At 35.6% G+C, this 12,372-nt stretch overlaps 1 protein-coding gene across 1 annotated transcript in view; it reads right to left on the bottom strand.

Annotated features, from left to right (window-relative positions):
• Window positions 1-6,097: 6,097 nt before the first annotated feature.
• Window positions 6,098-12,372, bottom strand: part of LOC106878576 (MKI67 FHA domain-interacting nucleolar phosphoprotein-like) — a 7,475-nt gene continuing 1,200 nt past the window's right edge. The window contains exons 2-5 of the mRNA XM_014927825.2: window positions 12,132-12,254; window positions 11,142-11,250; window positions 9,193-9,410; window positions 6,098-6,468 (exon numbers count right to left, since the gene is read on the bottom strand). Of these exons, the coding sequence (XP_014783311.1) occupies window positions 6,133-6,468; window positions 9,193-9,410; window positions 11,142-11,250; window positions 12,132-12,254 (786 nt within the window). The 3' untranslated portion in view covers window positions 6,098-6,132. The remainder of the gene's footprint in view (window positions 6,469-9,192; window positions 9,411-11,141; window positions 11,251-12,131; window positions 12,255-12,372) is intronic.

Raw genomic sequence — 12,372 nt, 5'->3', positions numbered from 1 at the left:
GAAGTGTGTGTGAGCGAGAGAGAGAGAGAGAGAGGAGGGGAGAAGAGAAGTGTGTGTGAGCGAGAGAGAGAGAGAGAGAGAGAGTTTAAAGTAGCTAGCTAGTTATCAATGTTATTTTCTAGTGCTATATAGTGTTGAAGGCAGTTGTTATTTATCTCCAGATCACTGACTGAGCAGTCATTGCTAACTCATCTTTATGTGTAGTCAGGTACTATATTGACTAATCTCCCCTCCATAGGTTTTTACTGGATCTCAGCTGGCCTGTGGCTAAACAAGAAGTACATAAAACAAAATAAATATAACACCTAACAACAGAGATGGGACCATTCAAAAAGGAATGTATATTTTTAAAAAAGAAAGAAGCCTCCCATAAAACGGAGATAATGGAAAACAGAAATTACAAAATATTGGTCAGTCTAATTGTAAATGTAGAAAACTATTCTTTTAGAAAACGGTTATATTTTCTTTTGTACAAAACAGAAGAGAAGTGGAATTAGTACCCATGTACTTTGAAGTCTCCCTGGGACTTGTGACATTGCTGTTGTTAACATTCAGTTTTAACACTTGTCGGTTAGTGTCTAGGAAACAATGTAAGCAGGGAAAGAATTCTTGAGGGTTTTAGTTCTAGTGTTTGAAGTGCAGAGTCTGGAAGGCGATGAGGGATAGCAAAAGTGACAAACAAGTCTGGGAACAAACTAATTTGTGGTGAACAGTGTTCTGAATGGAATGAGACAATTCGGTGCAGCTGTTTCAATGCTGATTATTTGGCATGGCTGACTGGACATTTAGCCTGATTTGGGTAACATTTCTTTTTGGCTCTCAAGGCAAACACACACATATGTGCATGCAGAAACTTACATATATAGATAGAGTGAAAAAAGACATTGTATTACATTATTAATTGAACATAAATGACATTAACACTTTCCCTATCCTCATATACATAGACAGAGAAATATGTTTACATACATAAAGAGATAGATAGAGGGTGAGAGACAGACATTAAATTGTCTGATGTCAAATAAGTTAGTGTTCAATCAGTGATGTCTAACAGGCAGCACCAAAACATCTCATGCTGTTATGAGGGGCAAAGGTGCATTGTCAAAAGAGAATAAAGAAATGGCTTGTCTGTGAGAAAGTGGTAGAATTGTGCTGCACAACAGCCTTTGTTTGGATACAATCTAGATTGTGCATATATCAGCAACAGTACAATCCCTTTGATGTGAGTAGGACTCAAATGTGGGTCTTGTACCTTGGTACTGTTTGCAACAGATCAGAGCTAAAGAATTTCCTAGCTCCAAATAACAAGTCAAATCTTTGAGATATAGTTTTAATAAGTGATAACAAACACACACACACACACACATATGATGATGATGAGGAATCTCCCATTTAAGATGATGTATTATGAGTGTTCAGTTTCTTGCTGAAACACTGAGTAACAATTTGTAAAGTCTTTCCAGCTTCATTCAAATATTATTTTACTATATCTCTGCTATTTGAGTGCTATTTTTTCCACCTTGTCTTGAACTTATGCGCTCACATGCTTATGTGTGTGGGTGTATATATATATATATATATATATAAAACCTGAAGTGCAGTTAGTTTCTGGCCATCTCAGCCTCTGTTGTACCATTAATGTTATAGCTAATTGCACTGAAAAGTGGGTTCAGAGCTGTGAAACACTTCATCCGTTCAAAGCAAATTTACACACAGGAACTCCGTGAGTTTTTAGAACATTTGCATGAACATTCCAAGTTAAGGAAGTGGTCTTACTTGATCATGAGTTGAGTTCTGTTCCCTTCCATTTCATCTATACATACACATGTGGTGGCTGTTGATTTAAGGAAACTAATTTTCCATTGACTTTTAAAATTGCTGACACAATCTTACTATCTGTGGATTCCAATCCTTGGCAGTGATATCACCTTTTTCTATGTTGGGTTGGTATTTGAACTCAGAATGAACAGAGCGAAAATAGATGCTGTAAGACATCCTGCCCATTGCCAACTCACTACTCTGGACTGCTGAAAGTTTGAAAAGCAAAGTTGACTTTGTCAGGATTTGAACTTAGAACCAGTCCTGTAAGGCATTCTAGACACAAGACCACTTATAGATATGTTTGTGGCTTAGAGGAAGAGAGACTGTATGCATAATCATTTCTGCATGTCCTCTGAAACTGATGTAGGAAGGAGAAAGAACCATCACTCCTGGGTTATTCACAGACCTGCTCTGAATGCTTACAACAGAGTGGATTCCATTAATGGTACCACATGTTTCCTAAAAGTGTGCTGTAATGGGACCATTATACTGTTGAAAGAGATTACATTGTTATGTCCTAATTGAAGGATGTACACAATATCTCGGCTTATAGATTCTTCCAATCCAAGACGTAGGAGATATGAAGAATCTAGCCAGACATCTTAGCTAGAAGATTCACATGTCAGACATGGTAAGTTTTCCTGATGTCAAGTGCAATGTTATTACTTTCACTAAAGTTTTCAGCTGTGAGGGATCATTCGGAAGCGATATACAAGAACAAGAAGTTACTGAACAACATATTTTACAAGACTGAAATGAAGCCTTCAGTTGTCTGATGAGAAGTACTTACAGACTACCAAATTAGAAAAAGATAACTTTGTGACATTAGAGATATATAATTGCTTTTACTGGTAATAAGTGATGTAATAGTGATGGTGGCATTGATAGTAAAGACCAAAAACAAATACTTTTTACATGGCTAAAGTTAATGCTTCATTAATTTGGGGCTAAAAGTAATTTTAGAATGATAATGCGAGACTAGTGTCAAAAATAAAACAAACAAAATGAATAGTAAGCTACTTGGGTTGACTATATCACTTATAAACCATTCTCTAACAAAAATACCTATTGTCTGCCCTGATAAAGGTGGAAAAAAGAGTTAGTACATCAGTTGATCAAAATATTTTGAAGTATCCAGTTATGTCCCTTTATGTTTTGAATTGAAATCACAACATGACTACAGCTGAAATACATTTGATCAGAGGTCTGTTCAAAGTGTGCATGGTTACTATGAGTAGACGTATCTTTTTTCAAGGAAGAAGACACAGTATCGAGCTAGTATCCCTCTCAAATGAAACACAATACTGCAAGATATCAAAGTAACATGGATATGATCACAGATGTGTATGTTTGGTGCACTGTATAAAATGCAGGAGCATTAGTAGTATTCTTCTGTTGTACATTCACAGACCACTAAGTATTTTTTTTTTCCAACATTAAATAGATGAGGCACATCTTTCATTTCAGGTACAGAAATATTTATAGTGACAATAAACTTTTCTTATCAAGTCAATTAGTGTATTAGAATGAAACTGAAGAAAACAGTATTTAAAAAGTAGGTTAGATATAATTTCAAAAGTTGTTAATATTTCATTCCTCAATAGGAAAAAATCACAAATGTTACTCAAAAATCTTAGAATTTGAAATACTTGTCAACAGGCTTTTCCTTATTTGTGAGAATGAAATCACACACATGTACAAGCTGTTTTGGGTAAATTTGACAGTATGCATAAAAGGAAAAGAAAATATAATATCCCATCCAAAAGTAAAAGTATTTTAAGGAATCAAAAAGAATTACTAGATTATGGTTGGGAGATAACAGTTAACTCAAAGTTGCCACCATCAGCGCCTCAAGATAACTCTGGAATCTGGTGAATGCATTCCTCACTGCATCCTTGAGAAGACCTCTGAAAGCCTCCTCGATCTCGGCCTTGGAATTTCAGGCAGAGCAGAAGGTCTTTCTTAACTGTGCCCCACACATTGTAATCCATGAGATTACAATTGGGGGAATTAGGTCAGAAATTCTCTGATAATCACTTCTGATTCTTTCTAGAGGTATGGCAAAGAGCTGAAACCTGCTGTCACACATATGTCCTTCCATCAACAATCCTCTACAACCAGGGATTGACTAGTCTCCAGTAGCTTAACATGCCATCTGAATTGAGCCTAAGGCTGTGTGGAGTCAGAACACCTGCTGGCTACAGCTTTCCCTGTCACATTTTACAGTGTTCACAGAGCATTAACTAGCAATGATGTTGATATCATGATACCTGGTAAGAATCATCATGATACAGGGAATTCTTTTCCAATATTCAGATGGCTTCTAGTTTCCCATTCAGTTAACTTTTTCTCAACTGTAACTTTAATCATTATGTTCTCCAATACATCAACCTTAAAAAATTAAATTGTCAAATTTAACTCAAACACACACTCTTTCATATATATATATAATTATATAGAGCTGTAATGTGTAATGAAGGCAAGTTAGAAATGTTAAGTAAGAAAGATATAATTTGGTTAATCAGTGAGAGTAAATAAAATGATTTGAGATCCTACTTGCTCAAAAACAAGTGTGTCAAGTTATGATCTTATTTCATGGTTGAACTTTGGTTTGTAGAAAGTAGATCCATCTGAGAAGATATATACTCCAACAGCATGAAAACATCTAAAATTTATAAAAGAATCATAAGGATATGTGCTAAGTTAAGGTTTCACTGCCATTAAACAGATCAACTAATGATATTTCTTGACATAAAATCCATATATAGGAGCTTGTTGTACAGCTAAGAGACATATAAAATGAACAGCTTCTAGACTGCTTGAAAGAAAGTGTTTTATACATAGTAGCTCAGTAAGCTATACTAATTATGAATTGTTGTTCTAACCCAACTTTCTGTTAAATTACACTATTTTCTTAAAATACAGTTTGAAGAGTCAAAAGTTTGGACAGTTAGGGATGCTTGACCTCACAGTCTCTGATGAATTTTTCTGGCAACTATAAGCATAACATTACCAAAATTGCATTACAAATGTAAAGTTACCTCTTTGAAGGCAATGGCCAGACATGACCCTGTGGTTATGAAATTTGTTTCTCAATCACATGGTCCTGAGTTCAACAACACTGAAGAGCATCATGACAAGAAATAGTATACCACAACCTTACAGGTGAGATTGAAGAGATAAGAACTTTGTCCATTGTACTTAGATGGGACACTAATGCAATTTAACAGTATTACCTGGTCTTTTGGCACCTTCAATGAAATTTACTCTGATGCAAGTCTTGGTTTCTTCCTCCATTCTATACAAAAGGGTGTAGGCATTGCTATTCCAACACTGACTACTAGAACCATAAAAAAATAATTTCAAGCCAAGTGAAATCGTAGTTGTGGGAGATACTGGTGTCACACAATTGGCACATAAAAGCACCAATTACACTCTTGGAGTGGTTGGCATTAGGAAGGTCATAGAAACCATGCCAAATCAGACTGGGAGTCTGGTGCAGCCCTGGTCAAACCATCCAACCCATGCTGGCATAGACAACAGATGTTAAATGATGATGATGATGACTGCTATACTCCACATATCAAGAACAGTGTAGCTGCTACTAGATTCTAGGTTCAAGTAAAAAGAAAGCCTTCCTGTTCAGCAGTTCTTTGCTAACAAGCTACAACTACAAGCCTATCAATGTGCTTAGTTTCCTCCCTCCTACTGCAGCTACGAATCCTGCTTACAACCTAGCCAATCAAGCACTCTCTGCCTCTTGCAACTCCTCATGGAGCTCACTCTTCTCTATACTGAATCTCTTCTTTCCAAAGGTGTATCCCACTGAAGCTTCCACTATGTTTTCACTATAGATATCCACTAGAAGTTCAAGCTGAATATCAACCCCATTACAACTCACCAGTTGGGAATGTCTAGATGAACTATGGACACTGTCTACAACTATCCATATAAAAAAAAAAAAACCCTTCAATAAAATGAGTAAACTCAAATAGTCAAATTCACTTTCAGAAAACCAAAAAAATAGTATAATTGAAGAACCCCAGAGACTGCAATGCCCCCTAGTTAAAATTTAAAAATTCAACAAAATCCCTTAAAATATCAGCTTAACAGCAATCGTCATACCAGAGGTTCATTTAAACAAATAAAAGCCATTTCAGCACATTATTATGACCCAATAAATTTTGAGATTTGTAAAATTGCCCAAGTTTTTCTATAGTAGTTTGACTTGGACAATTTTACAAAAAAAGTTGTTAAAAAAGTTAAAGAGAAGAAATTAGTTTTAAAATTTTTATTGTAAAACTTTCATAATTATTCTTTAACCTTTTTTGGTTTTGGGAATAATCTATAGCTGGGTGCTTTGGCTGTTTTTATGGTCTTAACCTTCCTGAGTTCTTTTTTGGAAAGCTGGTTTAGCTTTGAGCGTTTGACACAGTTTGGTGGCGTTTTTATCTGTATCTCATCATCACTGATGTCATCTTCCAGTAATAATATGCTGCCACCAGTTTTGGAGTCAGTTTCATTAGTCAAATGACTGGTATCACCTGCAGAAAGTATGGACTCATCTTTCTTCATCTCTGAACTGTCATCAGTTTCTTTTTTAGCTACAGATAGCTGCTTATCTAATCTGGCCTTGATTGATTTTTCCTGAAAAAATAAAAAGAAAAAAGTTAAAAGAAATATTCTATCCATTATTGAAAATGCTCCAAATCCTGACTTATTTTTCGACTATTTCAAACTCTTGTCTGTTTGAGTTAACCAGAAACAATGGATTGAATACAGTAAATATTTTTGCTTAACATCCTGAGTTTAAATCAAAGTAGCTTTGTTTTTGTCTTTTATGTCTTGGTTGGATGAGGGAAGGAGTCAAACTACATGCAGCCTAAGCCCTAGGTTTCAGTGACATAAGTATGGAAAATAAGATTATATATACATATAAAAATAATCACTTTAAAATGTGCAACCAGCAATATTTGAAGCAGCACAATGCAATATTTGTGATAAAACACAGTTAAACTGATATGCTTCTGAATTTGACAAAGAGGTAAGTTGATTACACTGACCCCAGTGCTCAACTGTTATTTTATCAACCCTGAAAAGATGAAAGGCAAAGTCAACCACAATGGAATTTGAACTCAGAATGTAAAAATGGATGACATGCTGCCAAGCATTTTGCTTGGTGTTCTAATGATTATGTCAACTTGCTGCCTTCTCCACTGCAAATATTAGAGATATTTTTGTTCACAATGGGTAAGGAGTTGATTTGTTTGCGGAGTTAGGCATCAGAATTGAGACACTTTGTTATGAATTTAGAAACTAGTTATGTGGCTCGTCTTCTGATTAGGGTTTTTTTAATTACCTTTTATATTGCTTATACATCACCTGCAGGTGTCAATAAATTAAGAATCAGACTGACAAATGAGGAGAAAGAGTTGTTTGGATGTCCAATATTAATTTAGCTTATCTCAGTAACACAAGCACAATGCTTGCAGGCATAGTCTTGTGGTTAAGAAGCTTGCTTTCAAACCATATGGTTTCAAGTTCAGTCCTACACAGTACCTTGGGCAAGTCTTTTCTTTTATAGTTACGGTAATAACCCTCAAGTCTAAGAACAATGAAAAGCCCAGAGATGGTTATGTGGAGAATCGAAAACACCACCATTCAAACAAGACTTTTGTTTACGAAGATCAAAGATTCACATAATATATCAAGTAATCTGGACATGCTTCAATGGGAAATTGCAAGCAAATGATACCAAGGTTGTTTACAGACAGTGAACGAATATGAACTCACAAAAACGACTTGCTTCTTCAGTTTCTGTTCATCAATTTCACTCACGTAGTATTAGTTGACTCACAGCATTATGGTACAGGCCACTTGCCAATAATGTCCATACAGAGGATATAGCCTTCAATCACATTGGTTTCAAAACAAACTTAACCACACAATCATCCCCACATGTGTGTATATATACACACATACAGTGCATACGGCTATATTAATTTTTACATACTGCATGAAGCTGAGCTAAAAGTACTGACATTTCCCTGTCAGTAAACCATCTAGTAATTCTGCACTTTAGATGGCAAGTAGCAGAAAAACTCCCTTACTTGAAAATACAGGTCAGGCTTATGAGAAGAAGGATATCCAGCTGTAAAACAATGTCTCATGTATGTATGTGTATATATATGAAGTCTGATTAATAAGTATCTGGACTGTTGCCATAGTAATGAAGCTAAAGCATGCAGAATGAAGCCACATGACAAATTGGCCTTGAACTTTGCTGTGCATGTGTGCTAAGTTTTAACGTTCTAGCTCACTTCCACTGTTTACAGCAGTTCTTGGAAGGAAGGCATGTAGCGTGTGATTGTTGTATTGACCATGACAGAGAATCTGCATCAAATTTTGCCAAAATCTTGGCAATACCTGCTCAGAGGCCTACGCAAAGTTTTCAAAAAGTTTCCATCGTTCTTGGCACAATCAGGGAGATCTTGTGCAACTGAAACCCAAGTGTTTTTTTGGTTAGCTGAAAGCAGTTTTGGAACAAACTTGGCAGACACGTGTCTCCTACCCAAATCTTCAGCGACAATGGACCAAACTGAACTAATCTGCACAACCATTCATAATTCACAGATGGTGATTCGACAGTTTCCCCACCACAGCTGCACAAACATCTGTGAAGTTTTTCTCAGTTCTGCTGGTTGCAGGTTTACCAGAACATTCATCAATATTGACATTTTTTCCAGCTTTCTTGGAAACGTCTGAACCACTTGGACACTTGTGTGTGGCTCATACACTCTTCTCCATACACTTTCTGCAACTTTGCATATGCCTCTGAGCAGGTATTGCCATGACAACTTTCACTGTCATGGGTCAATGCGATGATCACACACTACACATTTTCCTTCCAAGCACTGCTGTAAACAGCAGAAGTGAGCTAGAACGTAAAAACTTAGTTTGCATGCACAGCAGAGTTCAATGTCAGCCTATGCCAAGCAGCTTCACTGCGTGCCTTAGCTTCATTACTATGGCAACAGTACAGATACTTATTGATCAGACCTTGTATATCACCATCACCATTTAACATCCGTTTTCCATGCTGGCGTGGTTTCTATGATTGGATGCCCTTCCTAACGTCAACCACTTTACAGAGCGCATTAGGTGCTTTTATGTGGCCCCCAGCACCTACAAGCCTGCAAGAGTAGGATCTTCCAGCTGAGAGAGGGATGTAGAAGACATGCCTGCAAGTATGGATGGCCACAATTTTACTTACAGGCATGTCCAGTACATTCCTCCATGCTGGCATGGGAAAACAGACGTAAAATAATCAAAAAAAAGTTGCTACAAGTTCATCATGCTCCTGCTACTTACCAAGTTGCTTGAATCAAATTCAACACCTATATCCTTAAGCTTTTCCACCCTTTTATTGAGCCTTTTCAGGGAGCGAATTGTTTTATATCGAATTACTTTAGTAGATTTAGTTGAGTTGTGTCGATCTCTGGAAATAATATGAGATTTTGGTAGTGTGAATTTTCTGTTACATCCTTTGAATAAATTAAGTTTCACTTCTTCTGGTGGAATGAACCTACCTGGAGGAATTGAAAAGAAAAATAGGATTTCATTAGTATAAGCGAAGAATATTCACTTACAATTTTATTAAACAATGAATTTTAGCTTCATCTTACTTATGGAAGTTCTGATATAAAAGGTAAAGCAAGGAAGAGTCACAAGTGGTTGTTGGAGAATTTCTACAATTTTGGCCTCCTAATCCTCCTCATTGTAATACCATGAATTACAATGTATGGGATACAGTTGAGAAAGATACCAACTGTTTTGCTTGCAACATCAAGGCCGAGGAGTTGTTTGAAGAACTTCCCAGAGATAGAGTGAGAACACATGTACCAGGTTCTGGAGCTGTCTTGAGACTGTGATGGAAGCTTTGAGTAAACTGTTATCTCCCAGCCACAACAGATTGGATTTGATTAATGACACCTGTCTGTTTCCTAAAAATGTGTTGTAATGGGGCCTTTATGCTGTTGAAAGAGACAACATTGTTGGTTCTGTTCATTCTCACTTCAAATACCAACCCAACATAGAAAAAAAGGTGATATATACAGACACACACAGAAGTTTTGTAACAGAATATCTTTAGTTCTGATGGTACTATAAGAACATCTGCCACCACAGTGAAAAGGAAGGAGATGGCATTCAACTTTAAAACACCAAGTAAGGTATGGCGAGGCATGTTTTCATCAAAGATTGGAAATGGAGGACACTGTTGTATGCTGGTGACACTCATTTACAACTATCCTAAGACAAGGAGTCACCACCTTACATCCCACCCTCTCTATATATAATATATGTTGATGTAAACAGGAAAAGCAGAACTCAAAATATGAGTATGTATATTTTTATTAATATTAATAAGAAATAGAGTGAGCCAAGATCTGAGTTTTGCGTGCTGGCACTCAAACTAGTTACAGATCGAAGACCTGTGAGCTTATATAGCTGGTGATAAATATAGTTCCCTCTGGATTTTTTAGACTAAATTTTAAAATCGTAATGTCATGTGGATAATTCACATAGTTTGCCTGTTATTTTGTTCAATAAGCAAATACACAAATAAGTAAAGAAACAGTGTGTGTGTGATGACATGCACAAGGTTTCATCCATATATTTGCTTACTGAATGATATAACAGGCAAACTATTTGAATTATCCATGTGACATTACATTATTTTAAAATTTGATCTAGAACAATCCATAAGGAAATACATTTATCACCAGCTATATAAACTCTCAAGTCTTTGACCTGTAACCAGTTTGATAAGTGCCAATGTACAAAACTCTCGGACCTCGAGTCACTGTTACTTCTGCTAAATATTAATAAAAAATATATATTATATAACATAAAACAGGCTTCTTTCAGTTTCTGTCTACCAAATCCACTCGCAAGGTTTTTTTGTCTTCCACTATAGCCCTAGGGCTATAGTGGAAGACATTTGCCCAAGGTGTCATGCAGAGGGACTGAACCCAGAATTATGTGATTTGGAAATAACCACACAGCCATGCCTGTGTCTACCATGACAATGATTATTCTATATTAATTTTATATAAAAATAAGTATTTCATAATGCAAAGTTTGAAATCCATGATATAAAAGCCCTAGGCATTATGAGACTAGCTTGTTTGGCATCTCCACTCAAGCCCAGTTTTATTGATTTTCTCCCATATTTTAAAATATCAGACTTTCAGTACTACAAAATCAAAGCAAGGAAAATAAAACATGTTTTTAAAGACTGTTGTAAAGTAGATACTAACATTTTAGTAAATTTTCAAACAACAAATAGTTATTCATTGTTTCAGCTACAATTTTTGCCACATCTCCACTCAAGAATTCAATGAAGGCAAAACCTTTGGATTTTCCTGTCTGAAAAAAAAAAAAAAAAAAAAAAAAAAAAGTAAACATTAATTGATTGAGAGAAATTAGATTCAATATTAGTAGGGTAGAAGTGAGAGTTTCAGGAGAAAGCACCTTTTACTCTATGATGTTCAACATAAAATTAACATTAACTTATATTGGTTTCAAATTTTGGTACAACACTAGCAAATTTTGGGGAGAGGGAGGGGTAAGTTGATTGCATTGACCCCCAGTGATCAACTAGTACTTATTTTATTGACCTCAAAAAGATGAAAAGGCAAAGTCAACTTTGGTGGCATTTAAACTCAGAACATAAAGATGGATGAAGTGCTGCTAAGCATTTTGTCCAGCGCAGTAATAGCCCTGTCAGCTTGCTGCCTTAATATTAACTTATATTGATAGAAAGAACTACAGAATCAGTAAAGCTGATAAAATTTACAATTTATAGTATGTTACAAGTTCAAAACTAGAGAGTACAAACACAGACTTCTTAATATTTACTCCAGTATATTTTAAGTGAAAGTACAATTATGTAGACATAAATTTTTTTAGTGAAATGCATGTTAATACAAAAGTTGGTGCAATCCCTTTCAGTTAAATAAATTTAATATTCTACCAAAGTCTTACATGTATTTAAGAAAAAATTTTGGAATACATGCAAGACTTGGTAGAATTTTCAATTTATTAAACTGAAAAGGATTAGATCACACTAATCTCTGCACTGACATGGGATTCAGTAAGGGAGTCTTTATTTCACTTTGTTATTCTTTGATTTCAAAATATGAGGCCTATTGAAGGGACCTTGCTTAAAGAATTGAAATCGTAGCCATCAAATGAAAAAAAAACAAGAACCCCCCCCCCAAAAAAAAACAAGAAGGAAAAAAACTTACTCTTTTACTCCGTGATAGTCTAAGGCGAGTCACTTTGCCAAATTGACTGAAATACGCTCTCATTTGGTTCTCAAAGAATCCATAGGGGATATGACCAAGATAAACAACACCACGCCTAGTTACCTTTTAGAAAAAATATAATCAATAACATTTTGATAAAAAGTATATACGTGCACAGTTAAATATAGAAGTGTAAAGTATAACTTGTTACATAATCTCTATAATAAGCATGATTCCGTTT

This window comes from Octopus bimaculoides, chromosome 4 (genome assembly GCF_001194135.2).
Source record: "Octopus bimaculoides isolate UCB-OBI-ISO-001 chromosome 4, ASM119413v2, whole genome shotgun sequence".
In the NCBI taxonomy this organism is placed as follows: domain Eukaryota; kingdom Metazoa; phylum Mollusca; class Cephalopoda; order Octopoda; family Octopodidae; genus Octopus; species Octopus bimaculoides.
The sequence above is the reverse complement of the archived record's forward strand: the minus strand, read 5'-3'. Positions and strand labels throughout refer to the sequence as shown.